This window comes from Actinia tenebrosa, unplaced genomic scaffold (genome assembly GCF_029948245.1).
Source record: "Actinia tenebrosa isolate PJP-AT-01 unplaced genomic scaffold, QUT_ActTen_1.0 PGA_scaffold8__29_contigs__length_14323225, whole genome shotgun sequence".
NCBI classification, from domain to species: Eukaryota; Metazoa; Cnidaria; class Anthozoa; order Actiniaria; family Actiniidae; genus Actinia; species Actinia tenebrosa.
The window spans coordinates 1098981-1125912 of NW_028292585.1; the positions used below are offsets into that span (position 1 = coordinate 1098981).

A 26932-nucleotide genomic window follows, 5' to 3' on the forward strand; every position below is an offset into this window, starting at 1 on the left:
TTGATAGACTCACATGAAAAGCCCAAATGAATATTGATTTTTGACTGTCTTGTATTACTCAAGAGAATGACATGGTCTGAAATGGAAAAACATATTACACACAAGATAATGAGGTCTATAAAATGGTCATAGAGAAAAATGGCAATGTTTGTACATGAAAACTATGTGTTTCCCAAACAAAAATCTTCTATTGTTTAACAACATGGCTCCCATGAAACTGGTTTATTGCTATAAAGGGGAGTGGGAAAGTGTTGCTACCCCTGCCTTTCGGGGCATTTTACCCAAGTTTATTTTACCAAGTTATTATGCAACTTCTTGTGTCCATATTTAGATCATTAATTACTCCAGTTTTGAGTTCTCTGTTACTGAGGGTTAGACTTGACTTTGTGTAGAATATTCATGTGTTGTAGTGAAGGTTCATGGAATAGACCCCTTGCAGTACGCTGGAATGCAGCTCAACTTGTCACAAGCAAGGGGTCTATTTCAAAGTGTTTATTGTTGAAGTCAGTTGTGCTTTCTGTACTTTACTAATGGTATTTTTCAATATTTAGACACAGACACAAGGTTAACCCTGAGTAATTATGTCTATAACGAAAGAAACGCAATGGTAATTTGCAACTCGAAAAAGGTCTATTAATCCACCCTACAAGTGATCAATTTATTCCTTTGTTATATATTAAATCATTTTAACAGGTATATCTCCAAAGCGTGACCCTCAAAATCCCTAGGACAATAATTAAGACAACAATTTCCCCCAGCTAGCCAACCCCTTTAGGTGTTTATCATCCTTGAATATCTATCAAATATTACTTGCACACGCTGTACAGTCAGAAATGCAATCTCAAATGCACAAATCTGTTAATGCATTTTAATATCTCACATATAGAGTACATAAATATCATAGTATTACAAATGTAAATAGAATCTGTATCTAATACATGTCTATCTATATTATAGATGTATATATAAGTATATAAGTTTTTTTGGCATAATATATCCAAAATAATTTGTAATTACTGTTAGATTTTTGATTTCTCTCTAAACTTTGATCATATATAGCACCCTGACTTGAATCAGCCCAGAGATGGTCATGGTTTGATAAGATTTTAAGGGGAATGTGTAGTTCCAGAAATTATCAATACCCCCTCCCCTTTCCCACCCCACAAAGGAATTTGGAATTTCCTAGGGGTGGGGGCAGAGAAAGAACAAAATTACAAAGTTTGTATGGAAGAAAATTGAAATTTCTGGGGTTAGGGGGGCCTTTAAAGAAATTCCTCTGTGGAGGAGAGGGGTATGGATAAATTCTGGAAATACACAACACCAAAATGCATATACTGATTGATTAGATTACCAAGGGGTAAGTAGAGACTTAAGAGAATACATTAGAGATGATTATATGTATATGTTATATAACCATGCAAACGTTAATTTTATCAAACCCTGAAACAGTTTTATCTCATTACAAAATGGCAAGTCACTTCAGTGTAAATCAAGCTGTATTTGTGCTGTAAGTTTCATTGCATATGAAACACTATTTTATGCCTATTCTCCAATTCAACTGGCTATTTTATGGTTTTACAAAGTGGAAAGCCATTTCAGTGTTAGATGAAGTCATGATTCTGCTGCAATTTTCATTGCATATGAAAACACAATTTTATACCTATCCTTCAATTAAAATGGCTAATTTGATGCTTTTATAAAATTGGAAGCCATTTCAGTGTTTAATCATACCATGAATATCCTATAATTTCCATTCCTGATATATATTCTCCAATCTGATTGGCTAATTTAAGGCTTTTAAAAACTGGGAAGCCACTTCATTTTGTTGATCAAGCTATATTGTCTGTTTTAACTTCCACAGCATAAAAAACTAAAAGTTCTTCAAATTTAATGGTGTTCTCGAATCTGATTGGCTACAGTGATGTTTTTAAAAGACAAAACTGGAAGCCATTCAAGTGCTAAAAAGCCATGTCTATGCTGTAACTGAAAATAGCTAAAATATTTTTTCCTTAGATCCCAAGATCAATTTAAAACTCTATCTTTCATGTCTTAACAAAATTAAAAATTCATGAAATCTTCTGAAAATGTTTTTAGTATCAAGGTTAAGCATTCTGTATTCTCAGACTGTCCATGAATAATAATCTAGATATAATATTTCGAAAATACCCCCAGGACTGCATTAAAAAAACCTATAAGTACTAAGTTCATTTTACTCAATTCCTGAAAATATTAATAACCAATAAATTATTAGTTAGTTGGAAGAATTGACTGGTGAAGAACAATGAGAGCTATATTATCATCATTTATATTGTCCAAAAATACAAGATAATTTATTTTTTAACTATTTATAAACAAATGAAGTTACTTCTATAGTTCACCATAGTAACCATAAAAATCAACTCCCTAAAATTGAATTAGTCAAGCAAATCAGATTTCTAGCAATTTTTTTTTAGTTTGGATTTGAGATAGAACAGAAAAGGAAGGGATGGGCTGAAGTCAGGAAGACAGAAATCATTCCATTAGCATTCCAAAATATGTCTGGAAAAAAATTGTTTAAAATCTTTGATGAATAGTAAAACAAAATTTAAAAAAAACAATGATCATAAATGGGAGAATTTAACCTCATGTTCCAAGTTGATACGACCTCAATTTGCATCTAAAATAATTCACTCTCAGTGATTCTGTGATCCTGAATCACTTCTAAAGATAATTGAGAATTTAATACGACAAAAAAAATTTGCATTTTTCCAGTGTTCAAGGTTCAATTGACAATTTTTCTAACAAGATATTCTGTAAAACGCCAGAGAAAAAGATTGAAGTTGTACTCCTGTTGAAGTGTACTTACAAAAGCACTATAGATCTGTTAATTCTCTTTCGTGATGTTCCTGAACCCATAATAATTCCTATAAATCTGTAGATGCATGGGATCGTTTGGTCACGCTATTTGTATTTTGAATGTCTCTCCATGTATTAGCTGTGTGTCCATCCAGACGTCTATGATTCCAAGGCGCATACAAAGCTATGAAAAACACTGTCCAATTCACTAAAAATCGAAGACTCTTTCTCCAAATGTATATTGTCATTTTGAAAAACATCGTCTTCAAGATCCTCGTTCAAGACTTGAGCTAGTGTACACCGTTCACAATTTTTTTCTTCAGGCGTTATTGTGCCTTCCTCCTCGCTCGCTTTCCGCCTACAAAAACACGAATTTCTATTCACTTCATTTAAAAAATGTTTTGCTCTTTTCCGCGAAGGTTGAAGATTCATAGGAGAGTTCCCCATGATTTGAGAGTCTACGTTCATTGTCATTGCACTTGTTAATCCAAAAGGGCTTTTAACTCCATAGACTTCGCGATGAACAAGTTTCAAAGTATTATTTATCAAAACCGAGCGCCGGAGTGAAGATTCCGGATCCTCCACGCGACGTAGTTTTTCGAACGACACTTGTATTAGAAATCTTCCTTGTCGTTGAGAATCTGTCGAACCGTTTAAATAGTTACTCCTTGTTGCGGTAGGGGAGCATGTATCGGTCACTTGTTGTGGGTTTTGTACAACTTCATTATCATCTCTTGTACGCTTGATTCCTCTTGGGATTTTATCTTTGGCGGGAAATGCGTCTGCAAACACGAATGACAAACATTCAACAAAAGCTATAAACACTGTCTTTGATAAACAATACGATAGGTTTGCTTGATTTTCAACCTTTGACTGGAGGAAAATAGTTGACAAATACATATTAATCGTTGGGTGACTGCTTGAATGCGGCGGGTCTATTTGACAAGATTGATCACAAGATCGATCAATGTAATCACACGTTTGTACATATAATACTTATTGAATTTCAACATTGTGTTCAGTTGCCCGGGCTTCATGATCATTCAAACCACTGTACTGATTTTAACCCTTAATTACTCCCGATAGACTATTCATTTACCTTGTTCTACAAGATTACTACAGAGAAACGCAAAATCGTCGCTAGCGTTTTCCCATCCATCCGTGAAAAAGCTATCATCCAAACACTGGTCCTCCATCCCAAAAGCATGAAAAGTCGTAGTTGGCAGAATGGCAGTCATCTTACATGGCCTTGAATTCTGCTTTTCCTGAAAGATAAATTAAATACCTGAAGTTTAGTCAGTGATATGATTAACCGCTATCTACGATGTCATGTGTACAAATTTTGATGCGTATTTTCATGCAAGGACCGATACATCTTCATGATCATTCATCTATCGACAATATTTCGCTATATTGAATACGTTTTAACCTGTTTAGATTTCAATGAAAATAACGCATACCTATCTCTAACAATAACACTTATTCATAATCCAGAAATTCCGCTCGGTTCTTTATACAAATTTGCTAGTTGCTAATCGTCAAAGATCTCCTTTTCGACCTTGTTGTCTCATGAGACTAATCTTCTCTAATCAAAACCATCAACCATCATAATTTTATCGAAATATGAATATGAACACTCCATTATTGGAGAACTATGTAATAGCCAGTACACGGATATACAATTAACCGAATAAACAGAAATCTGGAAATATGAACGTGTTGGAACCCCTGAATGAAGATAAAGAGGAACTAATCTGGGTAGTTTGGCCTCTCAAACGGCAGATGTCTTCAAAGACACCATCTCTGCTGCTTTACAAACTATCGACACCGCCTCAGGTTCAAATCGACATTTGATTGGCTTCCGCAGCATTCAGCGGGCTTCCCATTGTTTGAAGTGTCAATAACTTGTCAACACACCTGCCCGTGTTTTCCCGACGGACCAATCACATCGCCGGGTAGGATTTCCGGATGCTCAACAAAGCATGAACCTAACTTGTGGCCAAATTAAGAAATTCTCCTCGTTTATAACTTGGTTTTTTGACTCGTAACTTTTAAATATTTCATATATTTTTACTCTCGGAGGCATGATTAATTAAGGCATGCTTAGGTAAGCTCGAGCATTGTCCTTTTTGTGTCCAACGCTATTAAAATGGCGTTGCATCTTAGAGGAAAGTAAAATGCTGTCTACGCTGCAGACTTGCAAACTTCCACCCGCGACTGGAAATGAAGTTTAAATTTTCGCTTAAAAAAACAGGTCATAGGACAATAATGAATGAGTAGGCTGCTAATATACATAACATGCACATTTACGACTTCTATACCTAACTATTTAATTGTCTTCGTTGTTCAATATTATCTATTTTTTCGCCAAAACCATCGCGATCCTCGGAAACGACAACATGCTCAGTCAAGTGTCTGCCAAAGAAAAGAACACGACAAACTACAACAGCTACAACCGACTTAAAAAAATAAACAAAAGCCATATTAACTCGCCTTTTATCAACTTGAAATTATTTTGTTATTCTCTTCCTACGGCTGGAATTGAAAATAAATCGAAAACTCCAGGGTTTATATTCAGTGTTTGATATAGAAGTGTAACTACACCTGCTTAGCTCAACAGCTTAGCGGGAAATGTCTTTTTATCAGTTTCCTAGGAAAATACGGGAAATTCCTTTTCATATTGGATCCTAATAGCGCATTATATTCGTCGAGGGCTGAGAAGAGAATTCCTTGAGTGACTTCTCGAGTCTTGAGGAGGCGTTTGTGGCCTTTTACAGCGATAGCTTTATCATCAAATCCTAGTGTTATAAACACATGAACGTCCGACAGCAGAACATTTGAAAGATCGATGTTCCGTCAACCATGTGCCATTTGTGTTTTAGACTTGGACTAATTTTGATTGTAAATATTGAGTCTAAGAATTTCAATTCAGTGAGATACCCTATTAATGCTTTTAGCCCTTGTTCCTGTTTGCAGAAAACACTGCTTCGCAATCTCCAAGATCTGTAGAAACGATATTTGTTAATTCGCCTCGAATTCGAATTGTGCATTTTTAATTTAAATGCTTGTGAAAGACACTTCACCGTCGATCCCAGAAGAAAATTGAATAAACAAACTAATAAAAAAATTATGGCATTTTACGGTGAATTAATAAACGATCTAACCCATAAACTTCACCGTTGATTTATTCGAACTCTTATGATGCGATTTTATTAATTTCACTTTGAACTCTAAACAGCAGTGCATCGTTCAACGGGATCAAAAAAGGATTTCAATTATTGTCGAAGTTGTAGGATTCCAATCGATACGAAGATCAAGGTTATTAAAAAGAATTAAACAAAATCAAGGTAAGCACTCACCGTCTACGTCGCTATAGAAAGTACACTCGCGCCAAAACCAAATGATCGTGATCCACAGTGAAATGCCGTGTTCTATTTGTGAAGTGGTCTGATATGAAAATTCTCGATGGTCGGTCCAATCTACTTTGGCGGTTCATTTTTGCATTTCATTAAAATTGAATTAATGAGAAGTGTTGCAACCATTCATGTGTTGTGGTTCTAATCATTTGATCTGCATAATATTGTCTCAGTCTACAAACAAATATAATGCCATGCTATCCGATTGGTTTTGAGTTCTCGTATCAGCCGAAAATGAAGAGAAAGATTTGTTAATCGAGAGTGGCTAACGCGAATTAACTTTCAAGGCACTTGCAGATTGCGTAAAGCGACAATATACCGGCTGATTGCAATGTCATCACTGAACTCTTGGCTTTGCGCAGCGATTTTTTTTCTCGAAAATCAATGCCAATTCATTGACTTTTCTGGAAACGATATGTAGACAGGAAGAAATAAATATTGCGCAACTATACTTTCTGTTAGTGTAATTAAGGACTGTATCTTTTATTTGATGCTAAAGTGTTACAGAATTTAAGCTTATTTTTTCACTCTTGGCTGCACTAAATTCTTGACCACGCAAATCCCTTTTTTAATGGACGGAAGCCATTTTGCTGCTTCTTGGCTGATTGATAAATTTCATTGAAGCTCGCCGGCTTTCGATCTTCAATCAAAAGAATTGATTGTTGACTTAAGAAAATTTAATGAATCTAACCGGCAAGTTAATCAAGGTTAATACACACAACCGTCAAACAAAGTTGGTTTCGATGTCAGCCTTTGATACTTCCAGTAGCTCCAAGAGATCAGAACAATTCGCAGCGGGAAGAATTAAAGGCAAAGGATATTAAAGAGAAACACGGGGTCCACGTTCATTACTCTTCCATAGAATGAATAATGTGTTGAATCGCAGTGGGGTTCCAAGGAGCTGCATATTGCATGAGGAAGTTGTTTTGGCTGGGATTTTTGGATTCAGCTACACTTAGGGCGCTTTCCATTAAGTTTCACCTACCAGTCCGACGCGGCTAGTTATCAAATGGTATGCGTTAGAATTGGTTAGCCAAGGTCTCAAAACTCAATGACAACAACAGACACCTACCATTTGAAAACTGGACGCTCGGACTGGTCGGTTCGACTTAAAGGAAAGCTCTCTTAGACCACTTTACATATGCCGCAAACTATAACACTCAGGGTTAGAGCTTTTTTTTCTTTTTTCTTTTCTTCTTTCTAATACTTTTTTTCCTTTCATTTCTTCTTATCCATTATTTCTTTCCCTTACTTTGTCAGTTTTCCTTTTTCCGTTTATTTCTTTTTTTTATTTATCACGTTTTTGATTCCTTTAACTCTTTCTTTCCGACCGTCGTTGTGGAAAAAATCCCTTAATTTCATTCCAACTTTCTTTCGTTATGCTCTTTCCTCCGATCCATTTTCTTATTAATTCAGGAATGATTTTTCATTGTCAAGGCTTCCCATAAATGTTTAAAAATTTTCAAAATAAAATAACCAAGCAAACAAAACAAAAACAAACAAACGAACCAAAAGGTATCTGGGAAGTTATTTCAAGTATACCACATGCAAGTTTTCATTAATTCGTTCTATAGTTTATTCTACGCTAATCAATTAATACTTATATAATATTTAGATATCTTCATAATTTATATTATTAGTGCACATGCCGGCAGTCTTCAAGTATAATCTAGATAAACTACTATATCTATATCCATATAAAATAACAAATGCTTTACTTATCTCAATAATGTAGATCATTCTCGTGATTTAATTCCCTTGCAAAATGACTAGCGCGTAATTTAAACTAAACAAATCAACTGGAGTTCATTTTGCTCTAGAATTTCTTTGAAATCTTGGCTCGGTGTCTTGGCTGTTAACATGAAAGTAGGGTGACGCTACAGCTAGGGCTAATTCTTTTACCTTTGATGTCCTTCGGGAAAAGAAAATGTTGTCCCTAACGCCAGTGTTAGGTGGTTACAATACAGTAAAATTGTAGTCGTACTGTAAGTATCTTACCGTAACCGTAACTACGCGTAATGATTGGATGAATTACGGGAAGTCAATGGGAAGCTATTTCAAAGTTCAAAGACAGCGCCGTATATTTCCCAATCACACTAACTAAAAATTGCCCTTCTCTACCATCATATAAATGTAAAGGAGGCGAGAGTGACAACCTTAAGGTGAGAGGTCTCCCTAGTTCAAGCTAAGGGTATTTTTTTCTTTGAAGGGACACCAAAACAAAAGAGTTACCTCGGGCGGTACGATCAAATTGTTCATGCTAACAGCTCCCAAATTCTTATCTATTACAATTTACACTTGAATAAAAATATTTACAAAAAATTAATAACAATAACGGTCAAGACCATAATATATTGATGAATTCAATCGTATTGTTCTAAATAATTTTTTAAAATGTGCAGCCTGGATTGGTACCCTTTGATATTATCATTTTCGTGTTTCTGATCCGTAGCACTGTCGCTCGTTTTTCAGTCAGAGTGCGTTCTAGTGAAGTCCATGGAATTTCAAAGTGTTTGTATTGTTGAAGTTGTGCATTCTTTACTTTACTGTACACGGTGATGTTATTCTAAGACGATGATCTTAGAATAACATCAACGCATGCGTAAGAACAAGGCAAGACTCAATTTCGAATGCACTTAGAATTTCTTTTTTCTTTCCTTGCTTCGTGTTATCCTTCTGGGTAAGTAAGGTGGTTCAGGGGTATCATAACAGACCTACGCTAGATCCAGGAACAATAGGCCATTCAGCACTCTCAAGGTCCCAGACTTTCTTCTCCAAAGGACCACCGCTGGCTTTTGGGGTCGCTGGCGGCAAGTCACACGTGATTCCCTTTTGCCGAACGATTGCGTTGATGTAACTCGCCATTAAGAGGGTTATTTCTAAAATCTAAATTGAAATATAACATTAAGTAAGCTAAAAAAAAGAGTTCATTGTTTTCTTTTTGCTTTGCTGTTTATCCCAAGTGCTTGATTTGTTTTGAAAGTTTTTCTACGGGCTCTCAGGCAGTTCCTCCCTGCGCTAAACCCAAGCCAGATTTCGATCTGTGAGTAAACCGTGCCCTGAATCAACCAAGAAGTTGTTACCGTATGGCAATAAGATTTAATGTCTTTTTTATCGAAGGAAACACGGGAGCTGATGCAGTTTTCCCGCACGATTTCCGCTCCTCCCAACTTTGAAGTGACCATCCCTTGGATTACATCAACATGTGCTGACACGGGTTTCATTTGGATAATATTGGACCAAAAACCTCTCCTTAGTTGGAAATTAATAGACCGGTTCGGCTTCTTGGTCAAATTTTTTTTCCCATTTCAGGCCACGTGTCATTCCCTAGAGTATAAAACAATTAAACAAGAAATCTTATTCTCGAGAAAGCGACATGTGGTCTGAAATGGGAAAACATTACACCCAACCCGAAAAGGTTAATAGTCCCCGTCACAGTTTCCTGAGCAATCTCGAAAGATAGCCATGCCTTTGCATCGAAGCGAGACGAACGATGAGCTTGAAATGAAAATTGTTGAATGTGCTAAAAAAAGGTCTCTATCATTGCAAGCTCACGGTTCGTCTCGTTTTGATAAAGGCACGGCTACCTTTCAAGACGGCGCAGGGAACTGTGAAAGGCACTATTGTATATACTGTGCATTTTTCAAACGATTCTCGGTGCTGACCGAGGGGAACGTGGGCTCTGGATTGAAGATTGACAAATACCTTGCCCCTGGTCATATTGAAGAGCAGTCTTTGAGTGCCTTGTTCTACTGTATTACCGCCTCTCATGATAGACTGGTTGACAACCAACATGAAGTCATCCTTACAACCACCAAAGGTGACCACGTGTTTATACTTGTATCGGCACATTAGTCGCTGCAATAGATAAAACAGCTCTTCAGATATAATCTTAATTTTCGTTATTACGCGAAATGATAAATTGAGATGCCTGGAAATTTTGCTTCCGTGAATCAAATTTTCAACGAACTTTTTTGATTCATGAAAGCCCAAAAACTAATACTGAACAACAACAACAAAACAATTAAGGGGGAGGGGGACCGAATATTAGTCACGGATTATGAAAAGAGGTATGTTAGTCACACTTATTTCATTCGCAAGGTTCTACTTTTGCTTTCGAACCCCACCCCAACCTCACGTTTTTATCACGCTTTCCCAATCCTCAGACTTTTACGTTTCTTTATTTTAGTAGCGAGTGAGGCCGAAGTCTCACATGCGGTCACGTGACACTTAAATGGCTTTCACTCTTAAACCAATGTCGGGTCCGGCAAAAATGAAAATGGAGTCACTCAAAATTATTACTAAATTATTATTTCTCAGTATTGTGCAAGTGTCCACATGAAATATGATCAAATGCGCGAAACAAATTCTGAGTATATATCCTCAAACATGCTGCTTACCAGGCTCTCTCCTTCAAGAATACTAATGCTGTCTTCTTCTACTGCTAGCCAGACTGGCTGGGAATTCACGGATGAAGAGGCTCTCCTCTTGCTGGAAGATGTTGTTTCTCTTTGCTAGAAAGAAATGAATTTGTTTAGTATTTATCTTCATTGGGTTGGAGAATACGACACAGGTAGTCCAAGCTAATGATTTTTTATATTCCGAAATTCTACCAACTAGTGCGATATATATATTTTTATATGAAGGAATAAGAATAAATTATCAAATTAACAAGGTATCTCTTATTTCTCAATTGACACGGTTTTCTTTGTTATTCACAAGGCTTATTTTTGTTATAACCCTCATTATAAATGCGAGGTCAATATGTAGTTAGTTATTAACCCGGTTAATAACTATATATAGACCGTTCGCATTTATAATGAGCAACATTTGATAGAAAACCTTCTCAATTGATAAATAAAATACTTAATTACCTCGAAAGTTGGCAATAAGCCTATGCATCCCTCGGGCCTGTGGCCCTCGGGATGTATATGGCTTATTGCCTCCGTTCTCGGTAATTAACTCTTACATATTTTCATGCATTCCCTCTAAAACGTCCTAGAGCCCATCCCCGCAAAATCCTTAAATGGTAGAATATATATAAAGAATATAAAAAGTATAAGTAATTTTTTTTGGAAATGCAGGTTGTATTCCAACACACCTGTGCTTTGAACAACTTGCTTCCAAAGAACGGCCATCTTCGAGCATTTTCCAGGTATTTGTCCACGCATTCCTGGTCGTTCCAGCCATGGAATGTGGACCACTTCTCAGCCATTTTCAAGGTCAGAGATCGCTTCTCGCTGTCACTGGAATCTTCTTTCAAGTGTTTTGGGAAGTACTTTGAGATGACCGTCTGGACTCTCTTGCTTGGCAAGGAGTTGCTGTGAGCTTTGTAGTCGCCGTAATTTATCTGAAATATTTCAAAAAAGCTCTAACTATGGATCTTTTGTAAAATCGTGCGAGGAACGTGAGTTTCAGGCGAGGGGATGAGAAAAAGAGCAAATGCAGACTTAAGTGAGTCTCTGAGTTTCTATCTTTGATAAAGGGGGACTGAGGTAGAGACCGGATCCAGGGGGAAGGTTGTAGGGGTTCTTTAAACAGAATATAATGTTTACATTTTTTGGTTCGGCGTGTTTTGACGGGGTGAATGGCCCTTGCAGGTAGAAACCCCTCTTTAAGAAAATCTGGATTGGATCTGTCCCTGGAGATGGTAGGTAGTGGTGGTTTTGTGGAGTCAGTAGAGAGAAATAACTCAATGTTCTTGTCCTTTGACCCTGTTCCTTGAATCTAAACTGCAGCAAAGCGCAGAATGCAATATTCAATTGTGAGAGGGAAGGGACCCCCGGGGAAGATAACCCAAAAGCCTTACATGCTGGACATCAAAGACTATAGCATGTGTTATAGTTGTACATGACAGCTATACAGTTTACTGACCTGTGCCATCAACGCTGCAAACTCGATGGCAATGTCTCTGCTCACTGGAAATCTGCCTTTAACCACGTTAATATTCGTCTGTAAAATAACAAATTTGAATACATCAAATCAAGGAAGCCAAGCACAGGTGATGTGGCTATGTCAGTAGAGTTGTTTCTTGATTCTCTCGAAAAATTTTCTCTGGGTTCCTCGGTGTTTCCACCCTCCGCAAAACTCTATCTATCGGCTGCCTTATCAAGTGGGTTGGACAAACCTTTCCGCCGTCTATCCTAGAGTGGGAAACTGTCCCCATTAAATTAGAACCCTTTGGTGAAGTTTAACACCCAAGTCATAAATATTAACTCACCTGAAAGACCATGAAGTACTTCTCCTTTGGAGTGTCCTTATCAGAGAGGCTTTTGAAGTACAATCGGTTCTTGAAGGAGAGTTTGATAACTCGACTAGAATCCAGTCTTCCTTTGCAATTACTGCGCATGGCCTGCTCCCATTTGCAAATGACGTCACATAGCTTAAAAAAGAGAAAAAAGCTTCCTTATTGTGATCACGTGGACTAGCAGAGGCTTCCAAAAAGTTAGAGATTTTTAAGGCTTACGTTTTTGAAAGGGGTTGACCTAGAGGATCCTAAGTGAGACATGTGCATTACCCCACACCAACCCTCCCAGGAGAACTCGATTCTGTAAATTTTAAAGTAGCCAATAAACAGTCATAGCTCACCTTAACACTTGCTTGCAAACAGTGTTCCATTGGAGTAACAGGATTGTCTGTGAAGATAGCGTAACCACTCTGGGATGAATCACGGATGCCAAGGCTCTGCAACGAGAAGTTTATACGTGAGAACTACTTCCCCCACGTCCAATTTTATATGGGCTTAAATTTTGTTTTCCTTTATAGAAAAAGTTTCTCAAGAATATAATCCCCGCGATAAAACTGCCATTCGTACGAAATCTGTTTGCTATTGAGAGGCTGCAACGTCTTACCGCGTTTATTGTTTCAATGAATTCTTCAACCGTAGTCGAACCATCGAATCCAAATACCTTCAAAGAATAAACACACGTTAAAAGGCGTAAAATAAATAGTAAGATTAAGTTACCCTTAGAAGATAAAATAGATAGAAGATAAGAAAAAAGATAACCGCCTTACGTGAGTTTTGCCATCCACGAAGTGTACGGGTAGACTCATTGGACAGGAATGATCATACGGGTTTTGAAGTAATATTGATATTACCTAGGGGAAAAAATTACCACGATAACATTAATCAGAACTAATGTAACTGACATTAATCATTTCATTTTTTGAAACCAGTGGAAGAAGTGCCACTGTTAATCCCATTAATATTTATTTTATTATTATTTATTATTATTAATATAAAAAAGAATGCCGCGCCATTTCAAAATCCTATTTATTTTGATTTTTTATGAATATATGCGCAAATGTATTAGACAGTCTAAGAATCTGGTAATGCTTAACACGCTACATATGTAAATGTATTTGTCACCGTCGTACCTCCATTCTAGAAGGTCTTGCTTCTCTTTTCCCGTTGGCTATTGTTCTCTCTAAGCTACGAACGCAGTACGCGGCATACTTTCCCTGTCGTGTTCTAAAACGAAAATGATTGCATAGTTATTTCAATTGTAATACTGATTCATAAAACGAGTAATGCTCGATGGTTGGGTGCGAGTGAGTTTGGGTGGATCAGTTAGCGATGGGATGGGTGGGTATGTGGATAGATGGGTGTAAATGTGGCTGGATGAATGAATGGAAAGAATGGATGAGAGTTTGGATAGATTGATGAAATTAGCCATTCCGTGCTGGAGGAAAAAACTGTGTCGAGATGGCACTGAAGTGAATTTTGGGACTGTATTATATAGGGGACACATTTCCAAGATGGCGTCTATTTTTTCGCCTAAAACAGTCCTACAATGCACTGCAGTGCCAACTCGACCAAGGATGGAAGGAAAGAATGGAAAGACAAATGAGTAGATACTTAGTTTTTTTTCCTTACTTTAAGTTGCAGGATCTCTTTAAATGAGCTTTAACAAAAGACAGCAGCTGTTCCTTAGGAACGAACAATGACGTACACAATGCCATCAACTGCCATGTCTGTAGATACACATACTCTTGAACAGGACGAAGGTCGATTGTCTCTGCTACCGACGCGTCGGCGCGCAGCCACGAACGCTTGCCACAGTTCATCAGAAAATGCTGGGAAAAGACAACGTAAGCATAAAAATTGTCCTTGTTTTAGGAGGATAGACCAACCGTGCTTCCCGTTTCGGCATTGTCAAGAGTGACATTTACCATGCATATCCCCCTTCCTCATGTCCTCATACTTTCCTACCCTAGTCAAGTGCAGTTCTTCTTACCCCTAAGTCTTCAGGTCCCCTGTGGGTCTTTTTGACAACACAACGAAACCCTGCCCCCTCCCCCTGTCAGTCGTGCCTTGATACTCCCCCTGTTACCCTAGTCATGTGCAGTTTCTACTTACTCCTAAGTATTCTGGTCCCCTGTGGGTCTTTTTGACAACACAGCGATGTACCCTGCCCCCTCCCAGTCGTGTCTTCATACTCCCCTGTTACCCTAGTCATATACAGTTCTTCTTACCCCTAAGTCTTCTGGTCCCCGATGGATCTGTTTCGACGTCTGTTTAACGAGCATGCAGTAAATCTCGTTTTGAAGCTCAGGATGATCTAACACGATCTGCAAAGCATTCTGGGCCAATGACACGTGATAATCAATCGCTGTTTCCTCTGTAGCAACAGTAGTGAAGAGCAATATCGACTGAAGAAAAATACAGGCCGGAAAATTACTAATTACCCAACAAACATACTGGCGTAAAACACACGCGCATGGGAATTTGTCATCATTTTATCAGTTCGCTCACTTTTGCGCAACTGCTTGTAACTGGTACTATAGAAGAAATGATACTGAAGGAAACGAAATTAGTGACCTTACTTGTAAAAATTACAGGTCGAGAGCAGGCCGAGTGGGTTATTGAAGTGTTTGACGTTTTGTTTGTTGAATAGCTGGTCAAAAAGAGGTCGTAAATACACCTTAAACATGTCTGTTGTTTTGGAACATACCTTGAATAATTTAATTGCTTCTTCTTCCAGTTTTTCAGATGGTAACGTGGTGAGTGGTTTAGTGATAGCTTCTTTACTGAATGTAAGTATAGGTGTGTTCCATAGCTCGCTGTCTGTAAACAGATTCATCAAAGTATATTGTCAGTGTTCGCGACCTTCCTGTGAGTGAACACGCACTTGCGGTCAGCGGACTCCTTAACTACTAGAGTAGATATTACTGTGACTGCACGGCATGGGATTGATGTCATTCGTTGAACCAATCAAGGAGCACGAGATTATTTCTCCACTAATAAAAAGGTTCGGACGAGATTATTTTTCCACCAATAAAAATGCTCGAACGTAAATCTGTCACGGTCACGTGACGTCAGTACCGTGAGTCTTCAGTCATACGATTAGCTCTAAATTAAAAAAGAACTTGTCAAATTGGTACCTGGATTGCCATCTAATGATACAAGTTTGGCTGCAACCTTCTCGAAATCCGTGCCCTTGTTTCCAAGCCCACTTCCTGAAGAAACGATCAGGTGAAAAAGCCACGAGTCCTGCAATTTGTAAACAAACACTCTATTTTTACCTTAAAAAATAAAGAAACAGGTGCGCACACTAATTGAATTCTAAAAAAGCCCTTTTTTCAACCTCGTGTAGTAAAAATTAATTTCAAATTTTTGCCCTTGCGCTGGTCGATTGAAGACCCTACCCTACCCAAACCGATCGTCTTTTGACCAACTTACTTTTTCAGCCTTAGAGTCTATTAAAAGATAGGTCGGACTTGATTGATTTTCTCCTTTTAGTACTAATGTAAAGTGTCTGTATGAATTGGATGGGGATTCGGAATTCCTATCTTCTTCAGACTCTGCTGTTTCTAGTTCCTCCACGACAATCTCCATCAAGTTTGCCATGCTGTATGGTACCTGCCAGTTTTGAAGAAAAAAATAAAATAAAAATTCGGTCTCAAACACAAAACATTAATTGAACACGAATTTTTCCAGATTTTGTTGTTATCTAAGTTGAGCTCCCTGTGGCCAAACGTACCGTGTCTTCTTCATTCTTGTAATAACAGAGATATTTCCCACGAAGAACACACCAACTTCTCTTCGACGAACCATTTTTAACCTATGAAGTTAAGAATTTTAAATGAGTAAATTATACTGATAATGTTACGGTACAGAAAAATAACGTCATCTCCATTTAACCAATCGCGTGCATCGCGCGAAAATGATTTCGTCAATCAATCTGAATGCTGGCACGGCACGGCACGGCACGTCCCTCAGTCGTGTACATATAATCGAATTTTAAATATGGTTGCATCAATCAATCAGAATGTTGAGACACGTAACAGTTAGCACGGCACGGCACGGCACGTCCCTAACATAAGTCGTGTACATATAACTAAATCAAATGGTACGTTTGTTATTGCTGTAAGTTTTGCCTGGTAATAAAGATGTTATGATACCTTATCTGTTACAAGTCTCTTTTTATTACCGAAAGAAAGACGACAAAAGAATACATAGCAGCAACGATGTCAGACGCAGCTAATAGAGGCGGTTCACACAAAGGTAAAAATATCCTATTTCTAGGGCTAACGGTTTTGTGTTTGGCTTTCAACTAAACAATGATATGTCTCTAGCGATAGTCAGTCCCTTACAAAAACAGGTATTGTAAAGAAATGCGATACGTACTCCACTTCAGCCGGGTGGATTATTCCACGTGTTTGTATAACTAAACTAATTACGCGCCTCTGAGTCATTCTCTTGAGGTTTCAAGTTGCGGTTTCCCCCTTGTCTACCTGACGAACAATTCAGCGCTAAACTCTTTAGCGCTGTGACCACGACAGGAAACAAACGTCAAGTGTGCGCCCCATGGCCACCTTGCCTCCTTTTAACCTTCAATACTACCAAAAATTCCTGAATTTTTAATCATTTCTAAAAATCAGGAAAGGTTTGCTAAACGTACAAAATTCGGCTTGGTAAGTGCATTATATACTGCCGAACATGTTCCGACCGTCCCCTCCCATATTGAATCAGATGCCACGTATTTTTCCTAACATCAAGTTAATTAAAGGAGCTTCATTTCTTAAAATCGTGGCCGATAATCTGAAATTCATTTTATATCAAGTTGCATCAAAAAAGTCTTGAAAATTATGTGATACAGTCTAGTCATTGCCTCGTGAAAAGCCCGCTTGACGCTCTAATTATTAACAAGTGTTTGTCTCTTGACGAATCCTGCATAAATTTCAATTTTATAATGATTGCTAATATCATAATTGCTAGTATCACTCCGCGCGCATATGTCGAGAGGTCGCAATATAGTATGTCTACACCGACTTGATGGTGCCCACATTACCTAGAGTTAACCTACCCTGGTTCCAGCGGCCCTGACAAATTAAAATCAAGCAACGATTATAAGCCGCGAAGTAGAAAACCCATCAGATCTTGAACGCCACTTTGCAGCTTAAAATTATGGCATAGGATTACCTTTGGAGCTGGAGTAAAGTACTAAAGCTGTTTTCTGCTGGACTCGTATGGCATATGGTCTCATATGGTCTCAATATTTTACCTTACCACACAAATACCACACATGCAAATATTTCATTTACCTTGGTTATCCATCCCGACATAACTTCATTTTCAGGCATCTGTGCCAGGAGAGGGCTGGCCGTAAACTTCCGCATCACGTTATGCAAAACTAAAAACACAACCAAAAATAACACTTAACTTGCGGTTAAATTAGTCGTCGGTATGTCAGTATTTTCTGAGGGTTTCCTACGGCGCCGCCTTTCTTGTAGCATTAATTAGTCAAACTTTTAAAAAGCCACGATCATTTATAGCAGATTACATTTCTGCGTTTAATTGATGCTATCAAGGTGTGCGCAAGCAACGCCGAATATTTCTCGTGCTAATTGTTAAGAACATTTACACTGAAAAATAACATCTGGACGGGCGTGAGAACAGTTTCTTCCCCAAGAAGAAGAATCTTTTTTCAGATTATTTTCTTAAGTGATCTGTTTTTGGGCAATTTTGACCAATCAATGACTTGCTCTGAGCCAAGACATGTAGCTATTGTAATATGTCGCCCGTAACTTTGCATTATCAGTACCTCTCAGCCACTCGTCCACCTCTTCTAATGTTTCGCCAGTAAGATAATAAGTCCTGTTAGGTGTTGAGACCTGAAAAAGCAGTCAGCCATTTCAAAATCGACAAATCCAAAATCAAATGAGGTCGTATAATTGGAAGAGAATAATCAAAATTACACATTCGCTGCAAAAAATGGATTGGCATAAAGACGAAGCCCACACGGGCCCCGCCTGCAAACTACGGCATACTGCCAAACCAAAAAATATATATTAGAAATATAATTAGGTTGAGATTTTGGGCTTACCTCTATGGTCAAATCACCTTCTGTTCTTGATATTCGACAGGAACCATCCAAAGGAACTTGGCCTAAAGGTTTACGGTTTACATCAGTCTGTACAAAACAATACAATGATAAAATTAAATATTTGTACATCCTTACCGACAAAGCACGAGTACATCAAGCGTTAATTTCATTGGCTAAGGCTGTGTTCATAATGTATGGCAGAGGGGTGGGGGGGGGGGGGGGGGGCAGGTGAAATCTTTAAATGACAAAGAGATTCTCAAGACACCCCCTTGAAGTCCCCAAAAAAATAACTATCCCCCCCGGGCAATCTCTCGTAGCTTCCTCTAAAAATTTTGCATCTCCCTCAGTTGTCTGAAAAAAATTTTCAAACCCCCCCTCCCCCCATTTTACTGGTAAAAATTTTTCCGATCCTCCATAAATTTCACCTGCCCTCCCCCCCTCTGCCATACATTATGAACGCAGCCTAAGATGAATAATGACTGACGTTTACCGGGGTTTTGTAATAATACAGTTTGCCATCTTCTAAAACGAACCATCTTTTCTTCCAGTTTTTGATTCGACCACCGAGTTTAGTTAAGTAGCCTTCTTTCCTTTGGTCTTCCTGTAGGAACGAAACATTATGTTAAAAATTTTTCAGTAGTGTTGCGACATAGTTTACCTTTGAATCGGTTTTAGAAATAAAACTATAGATAATTCATAGGGTGACAGCCAGAAAAGTATCTAGAGCAAATTACGCTAACCTTTTTCAAGCTGACCGTAGTATACGCAGCACAAGTTTTAAGTACTTTTTCTGTCTTTTCTTGAAAGCGATTCGAATTTTCTCCCTCCGAGGTCTCTGATTTTACATCAGAGTCGACAGGTTTAAGGTAATCGTCGCTGCATCTACTAACGTTGTCGTCATCATGATCTGAGGAGTCAGTTGACTCTCCTGAAAAAGGCGTGTTACGAATTTGAGATGCTCGCTGAAAAGAAGAAAACAGTATTAGTAAAAGACCATACGGTTTACATAATTTGAAGTGCCTTAAAAGCATGGTCACTTCTCAGATGGACTTCTGATGTTTAGTTCTAGATTTTTCGGTGCTTCTGATTTATGAATAACATTGTTCTACTTTACGAATAGTAACTATTTGAAATTGAAATCCAATTCCGTTTTTGATTCGTTTTACTTGTTTCAACTTCTATTTTTTCTTCGAAAATTTGAAAACATTCGAAAATATGCCTGTGGAATTACAGGCTGCGCAAAGCCTGGACCAGATACAACGCGCGCGCGTTTGGCAAGCTTTCAAAAGCGCGGGAAGCTTGGAAGAAAAGCGAAGCAAGAAGAAGGAGAAGAAGTAAAAAACATGGCGAACTTTCAGCTCTTCTAGTTCAGGTAGAAAGCGCTTTATTATGTATTTATTTTATTGATAGCTAAATAACGTCTCTGAGAAACTGCCAAATAACTAACAAACTCAAGAATTTCAAAAACGATCAAACAACAAAGAAAGAAGAGTCCACCAACAATGACATCTTTTGAAAACAACTGAGTATCGTAAGTTTTTGAGCTAAGAGAGTAGAAATACCATGAACATTAAAGCTATGACGTGCTAAACTCTCTAATCTCAAGTTAGGAAACAGCCTTACCCCTTTGAGTGTAGCGTAAACTGGACAGGGCGCCTGATCCTAAATAAAAGAGAGAGAAAACATCTAAAATCAAACTCAGAATTTACACACTATCATAAACCCAAGTAATTCTTATACATACCCCAAGTATTAGGTTTTTGGTGCTTTCGAGAGTAGCGTAGGGTGGTGAGTCAGTACCTGATAAGATATATAAAAAATATGTTAGTTATTGCTGTTTTTCAATCATTCCCAAGGGAGTGACACGGCGGCCATGTTGGATGATATTAGTCTATATTACAAAATCATTGACAATTCTTTTGTAAAATTCAATCAAGATGGCGGCTATGACGTCATGCGCAAACAAAGAATAGTAAGTCATATAATTATTAAAAATACGCGATAAAATTTTCTGAAAAAAACCTGCTTTCTGCTCTTAAGATACCTTTTAAGATTGCTATTTTAAGAGACTTTTTTACATACACAATTTCACATACCTAAAGAGGTCGATGAATCACTCAATTTCACCCAAGATGGCAGGCTTGGAGCTATACTATCACAGTCAATGTTTTCTTGAGATGAATCACTTGGTAAATAACTAGTAAACTCTCCTAGTGTTCTAACTATGTCTTTTGAATTGGTGAAATTTTGGGGGATGGGTGGGACAGGAGGTGGAGTCATGCTTTCATCAAAGCGAGGGGGAAGGGGTGGAGGAGGTGACTGTGGTGCTTCACTATTATTTCCTGACCTCCATTTTGATTGTATAGGCTTTACTATAGCTTCATATAAGCTGTTGACATCTAAAGTTGATGGGTCATTTGAACATAGGGAGGTGACACTATTAAGAATGCTTCTTTGATTGTGGTCCTCTGGAAATGGATCTTTACTGGCACTGATAAAGTCAAAAGGATTAGAGTAGGCATCTGCCAAGCTGTCTCTTTCAGAGTCTATTGTTGTGTTACTTTCATGTCGTACCAGTTGCATGTAAGGACTAGTGTTTTCCATGTCATGCACTTGAATGTAAAACTTTGCTCTGTTTCCATCATTTTCTTTTCCTCTTTTTAAAGACATATAATAAGACACTTTTCCAGGATTTTGTTGTTGGTCAGTTTTGCCAGACTGGCCAATGTATCTAGGAATCTTAGATGGGGATTTTCCACTTGATGACCTCTTTATTGCAGTTTCAGAATTGTCATTTTTAGATTGATTTGTATCATCCTTTTCATCTGTCTGGTCATTCTCTCTTTGATGGTCACCAATTTGTGCATCACCTGTACTAGTCGACATAGGGGAAGATGGCACTTCAACAGATGTTGGTGAAGTAGGGATATTAGTTTCCAAAGGTGTGCAACAGCCTGGACACTTTTCAGATGATGATACTCCATTCTCCTGGCTACATGTACATGTATTATTCTCCTGATCTTTTACTGGGGGTTCTAATATTTGGTATTCTCGACTTTCATCATTATCAAAATCAGCAAGCTCTTCAGAAAGTCTTAAAACTTGGTCTGCAATAAACACATAAGTATTTTGATAAAATCTAACTGATGGGCTATTTTAAATCCTGTATTCTATTATGGATTTTTATGTAGCCCACTAGCATATAAATCAAAATTAACTATTTTAGTGTATAGTTATTAAACTTGCTAATTATCAAATCCTTAATGCCTTGCCATGCACATAGTTTGTTTATTAAGTACCATGCATTAACCACTACAATCTGCTTTGATATTGTCCATCAAAACTCAATATGGTAACCCAGCACAAGATCTAAATAGATGCTATAAAGAAAAAGGTTTTATAGCTCTCATACCTTGGCTGAATTTAAGCCTGACTTTCATTTCCTTAATTAAAGTATCTGCTTGGTGATTAGCCTCCCTTAGATTGACATTCTCTCTCTTCATGTGCTCAATCTCTAATCTTAATTGAGATGACTCCATGTCAACCTACCACATAATAAAAGAAGAGGGTATAAATTTTGCAGTTCCTAAAAGGAAGCAATATTTATAAAATGTGTGTGTACTTACAGTCACAAGCTATAAATGGAATACCAAGAAATAAAATAAACATTAACCCAATTTTTCAATTACCAGTACATTCCATTTACCTGTTTGGCTGGAATTTTCATGATTTAAAGAAACATTTTAGAAAACAATGGATTACCTGGGACATTTTAGTTTGAACCCATTCTCTAATGCTTGAAGCCTTGGCTTCTATTTGCTGTGCATGTTTAATTCGTTCTTGTCTCTTTAACAAATAAGAAATAGAGTAAATCATTTAATTTTAAATGCATTCAAATCAAAAATGAAAATTATTTTCTATTAAATACCTCTGATTCCAAGTCTTTGTTTAAATTACAAATAACTGTTTCGTTTTCTTTTAGTTTGTTTTCCAACAATGTAATCTAGAATAACAGAAAACAAACCTTCAACTGCATTTTTTGACAATTATTTCAACATCTTTTGCAATACGGTCAACTCTAGCTTTACAGACACCCTGATATTATGGACACCTCACTATTGTGGACAGAAAGAAAGTCCTCAGCCAAAATAATGACGAAGGAATGACCATAATTAATTCTTATCATTGTGGCTGCTTGCTACATTACAGACACTAAGTGACCTTCCCAGGGGAGTCCACTGTAAAGAGAGTTGACTGTAATGTGAAAATAGACAAAATAATACTAAAATTTAAAAAAATGTAACACACTTAATTTAGAAAATGGATAAACTCTGAGATCCATATTTTTCTTTTTATTCTTATATGTATTTACCTTATGCATAGCTTCATTGACTTGTTCTTCTGCGCTGGCATTTTTCTCTTCCAAGTCTTTAACCTGCGAATTGAAATCAATCGATATCAGAAATATTTCTCATCAAGATTTTTTCTATAAAACTGTGCATGTGTGTGCCATATAACATAATTATTACATGCTAACATACAAACATAGCCATCGCATGTTTAGGATTATCATACAAAACCATATAGATGTAAACTATAATCCTTTTACCTTGCATGCCTCCTTTACAGCCTTTGCTTCTGCACTGGCAGCTTTTTGTTCTAATTCATTAACCTAAATTATGGGTCAAAGCCATTATATGCATTAATTAGTACAACATTAGTACACAAAATTAGCAAGACTGTACATCTATTTTAATCATGTTAAATATATATCACAATATATCTTCATGCATTTCATTTGTTTTAGACATGAAAAAAATTACATTTAAATCTTAATATTCATAAAGTATATACCAACTGTGAGTACAATTTCCCAGAGGACCCCATTAATAAGGGTACTGTAAAAAGCATTTAACTTAAACAACTTCTAATTTAAATGTCAAAAAACCTGTAATTGGCTTTGAAAGTCCATAAACAAAATTTACAATATATGATGCCATAAGACAGCATTTACAAGAAGTCAAAGTAAGGGAACTTTGGTAATTGGATGACTTTAGCATCGAGATAACACACTGCACCCTTTTGTAAAAACGTTTTTTTGCATTTTCTCATGGAATATGACAGACAGTAACAGGAAAGAACTGCCTTTATCTAATCCGACTGAATAGCTGTACCAAATAACTATGGTTAACCCAAAAATCTAACTTAATATATCTTATCATGATACTATCAATTAGTCAAAGATGGACTACATCTAAGTGAAGAAACTTCTGACCATTAGCCAAAGGATATTGGTACTTTAGTATTACAATCAGAGATTTGTATGGTGATTATATAGATAAATGGATTTCCTGTGAGTGGTTAGCTAGGAGTGCTTATTCTTTGAATAAAGATGTCTGGAAAAACTATAATAATTTATCTTAGGCATATATAACCTAAGGGGTTCTCTAAAGATGTTCTCTAAAGTCCAATGGTTGACTTTATAGTATCTGATAAACTACTTTTCTGCTAATAGCTAGGACTGTCTAAATTTCATTTGAATATTCATTCCAATAATATTTTGCTTAGACTGAAAAACTATGACAATCTTTTAGACATATAGGTAGACTTGATGTTCCTGCTTGATGTTCCCAAAAAAACTGTTCACCCACAGTGTTATAAAAAGATTATAAAGATAAACTGCTTTCCTGTAAGTAAAGCTGGAAGTGAGTATATGTCAATCACATATGTACTCTGTACATTGGGTTGGTCTGGGAAAAGGACAATGATCTAGAGATAGATAAACTAAAGCTGTGCACTAAAGATAAATGAATGAAATATCAATATCATTCATGCTGTCTACAGTGATGGCCACCCACCTGTATATTACAGTACTTTTAACAAAACAAATACTAATGCAACATTTATTTTTTTATGCCAAAATAAGTAACCTTATGTTATCTGCAGTGGGATATTTCAGTTAAAAAATCATGTGCATTATGATAATTATTGCCTCTTGCACATGTATACCCTAACTCCTCTAAATACGTCCCAGTTCAGGCTACATACATGTAGAATAGACAAGGTGAAGTCAGGTACACCAATATACCTACAAGCTTTTGAAGCACATTCTTAATTTAGCTTGCATATATAATCGAAAGAACCGGAAGAGTGTCAATATCAATATTTAGAATTAGAAAGATCTTAATGGGTTCTGTTATGGGAGTATGAGCCAAGCTGGCATCCATACATCCTGTGGAACAAGTATTATTTATTATGCATCACGAACAGATTAAATAAATTTAATACATTTTAATATATAATTTCAAAACAATAAATTACCCACTTAATAATATACCATTCAATTTTTTTTGACCGCGTTAAAAAAAACACAAAATTATCACTATTTAACTAAACAAGAAAAACTCATATTTTTCATAGAAATTATTTTAAGCTAGTTTATATTTTTGAAACTGGAGACTATAGTGTGCCATTGAATTCTCATGTTTTTGGAATAAATAATATGAATATTTGTAGGGTTGTTAGTGTACAAAGTTTCCATCCTTGAGTCTCTACGGGGACACCATTCGACGCGAAATTACTAGAGATCTTATCGGTTAGTATTTCATTCTATTCATTCCAAAACAACAAGCAATATTCTTATTGTACGACTTGTGTGTCTGTTATTGTTGCAAAATACAATCAACAGATTTTTGAGAAGATGACAAGTTGTTACGATTAATACTCTTGTATAAACAGATAACTAAAGTAGAGTTTAGATGTTACAATTTTATCGAATCTTTCAAATCATCAGACACCACATGCACATAGTCTTATCAAGATCACTGCGAGCACAGTATAATGGCGGACACCATGAACTAACTAGGAAAATAAAATGTTTAATTGTTTGCGCAAAGTTTTAGGCTTCAACATGCCCTAAAAATCTACTAGTAACAGTACCACCTTCTTTTGTTTATCTTTCCCTTTCCCGGCGAGAACTGATCTAACCCCGGGTCTAAAACGATCGCGTAGTCGTAGCCATCCGTATAGCCAAATAGAGAAACAAACACTTTAATTTTACTTTCATACTCATTGAATGACAAAACAATTAGTTTCTGCCAATGCAAAGAGTCAATGATATGTCTTTTGTTGAAGTAAATTGAAGCAGATTTAAATAAGCGATGATTATATAAAAAAGAAAAATTCACATTAGACATGTATAAAGACCTAACAGCTTTACAAGCCCGACTCATGTCGGGTCGAGATTTCAATTCAGCTGGGTCAACACTTGTTTCTGGAATTCCAATATATATTAACTGTACATTTGATGTATATTAAAATCCTATGATTAATAATTTAACACTTGAAAGGGTGGTTACAGTCTTGACGATGGTATAAATGGTATCAATAACTCGTGGTTTATTTGGAACAATCGAACATTCCATCATAAAATCATAAAATTATTCTGAGGTCAAAATCAATTCACGAAACAAGAACATTCGAATATAGCCAAATATTCCTTCTTTTGAGAATCCGTTCACAGCTGTTAGTACTTTAATCCTTGGAGAATTTAATCACATATTGAAATATTTGAAGGGAGTTTTCAGTGGCGATCGAACGAATATATTTTACCTTTTGTCCTATGACTTCGCGAACTTTAGCGGCCTGTTCTCTGAAACGTGCTAACTGTTCTTCTAAAACACCACAACGACTTTTCCAGTCCGGTTCATTGCCCTCCATAATGATAATGCAGTAAATTCACTTCGGTTTTAATACCACATAGATGGTACCGTGTGTTATCGTTCTCCTTAGCTGTCAATCTTTTGACGCGGTAATCTTCTTGAGTTTCGTATAACAGACTGTACAAAACGAATATCGATTTGCACTTTTAGTTAACTGTTCATGATGCGAGACAGTTCACCAACTGCATTTCCCAAATTATGTCCTGCTCTTTTCAACCAACTATTCTAGCAATGTTCAGTGACGAAAGGCCTCGGAAGTCAGTAATACAAATAGAGGAAGACGGTGGTGACTCAATTGTTTTGAAGATTAATACGTGACTAAGTGACCTATGCGATTCTTAACGCGCGCGCCGTAGCGTAAAACTATAAGTGATCTCAAAATGTCGTGCTTTAGCGTTGCACTTATCGTGGAAACGCATAAATAATTCAATGTAAAGACTGTCTGGTTGATATGCTAATAGTACCTTTTCTTCCGGAGAAGCCATCAAACTAGATTTATTTCTTGACCACTTGCTTGACGCACAAACATATGTATACTACAGGCATTATGGTTTGAGCGGGCTGTTGTCTGGCCGAAGATATCGATTGATGTGTCAGGCGGCTGTTTGTTGTTCAATTGTTGGGCCCCCTG

At 37.0% G+C, this 26932-nt stretch overlaps 2 protein-coding genes across 5 annotated transcripts; both read right to left on the reverse strand.

The window, feature by feature from the left end:
- Nucleotides 1-845: 845 nt before the first annotated feature.
- Nucleotides 846-6342, reverse strand: LOC116306355 (uncharacterized). Of its 2 annotated transcripts, none has more exons than XM_031716400.2 (3): nucleotides 6195-6342; nucleotides 3935-4100; nucleotides 846-3617 (listed from the first exon to the last, which is right to left on the reverse strand). In XM_031716400.2, exons 2-3 carry the CDS (start codon nucleotides 4071-4073, stop codon nucleotides 2995-2997), a joined length of 762 nt encoding a protein of 253 aa, XP_031572260.1. In that variant the 5' UTR covers nucleotides 4074-4100; nucleotides 6195-6342; the 3' UTR covers nucleotides 846-2994. The 2 variants fall into 2 exon arrangements, with proteins under 2 accessions (XP_031572260.1, XP_031572259.1); XM_031716399.2 differs by lacking the exon at nucleotides 6195-6342 and adding an exon at nucleotides 4296-4666.
- A 1461-nt stretch (nucleotides 6343-7803) lies between these two features.
- LOC116306356 (pleckstrin homology domain-containing family H member 2) lies at nucleotides 7804-26907 on the reverse strand. 3 transcript variants are annotated; one of them, XM_031716402.2, is made up of 31 exons: nucleotides 26766-26897; nucleotides 26192-26418; nucleotides 23190-23252; nucleotides 22953-23015; nucleotides 22509-22583; nucleotides 22343-22426; nucleotides 21993-22125; nucleotides 20677-21687; nucleotides 20325-20380; nucleotides 20204-20242; nucleotides 19321-19542; nucleotides 19071-19181; nucleotides 18581-18667; nucleotides 18299-18368; nucleotides 17799-17887; nucleotides 16235-16315; nucleotides 15934-16113; nucleotides 15636-15744; nucleotides 15206-15318; nucleotides 14727-14903; nucleotides 14128-14327; nucleotides 13629-13722; nucleotides 13266-13349; nucleotides 13103-13159; nucleotides 12840-12935; nucleotides 12472-12633; nucleotides 12126-12203; nucleotides 11353-11601; nucleotides 10652-10765; nucleotides 9957-10109; nucleotides 7804-9137 (listed from the first exon to the last, which is right to left on the reverse strand). In XM_031716402.2, exons 2-31 carry the CDS (start codon nucleotides 26297-26299, stop codon nucleotides 8955-8957), a joined length of 4341 nt encoding a protein of 1446 aa, XP_031572262.1. In that variant the 5' UTR covers nucleotides 26300-26418; nucleotides 26766-26897; the 3' UTR covers nucleotides 7804-8954. The 3 variants fall into 3 exon arrangements, with proteins under 3 accessions (XP_031572262.1, XP_031572264.1, XP_031572263.1); XM_031716404.1 differs by lacking the exon at nucleotides 26192-26418 and having other exon boundaries at nucleotides 26766-26907; XM_031716403.2 differs by lacking the exons at nucleotides 23190-23252; nucleotides 26766-26897 and having other exon boundaries at nucleotides 26192-26625.
- Nucleotides 26908-26932: the final 25 nt, after the last annotated feature.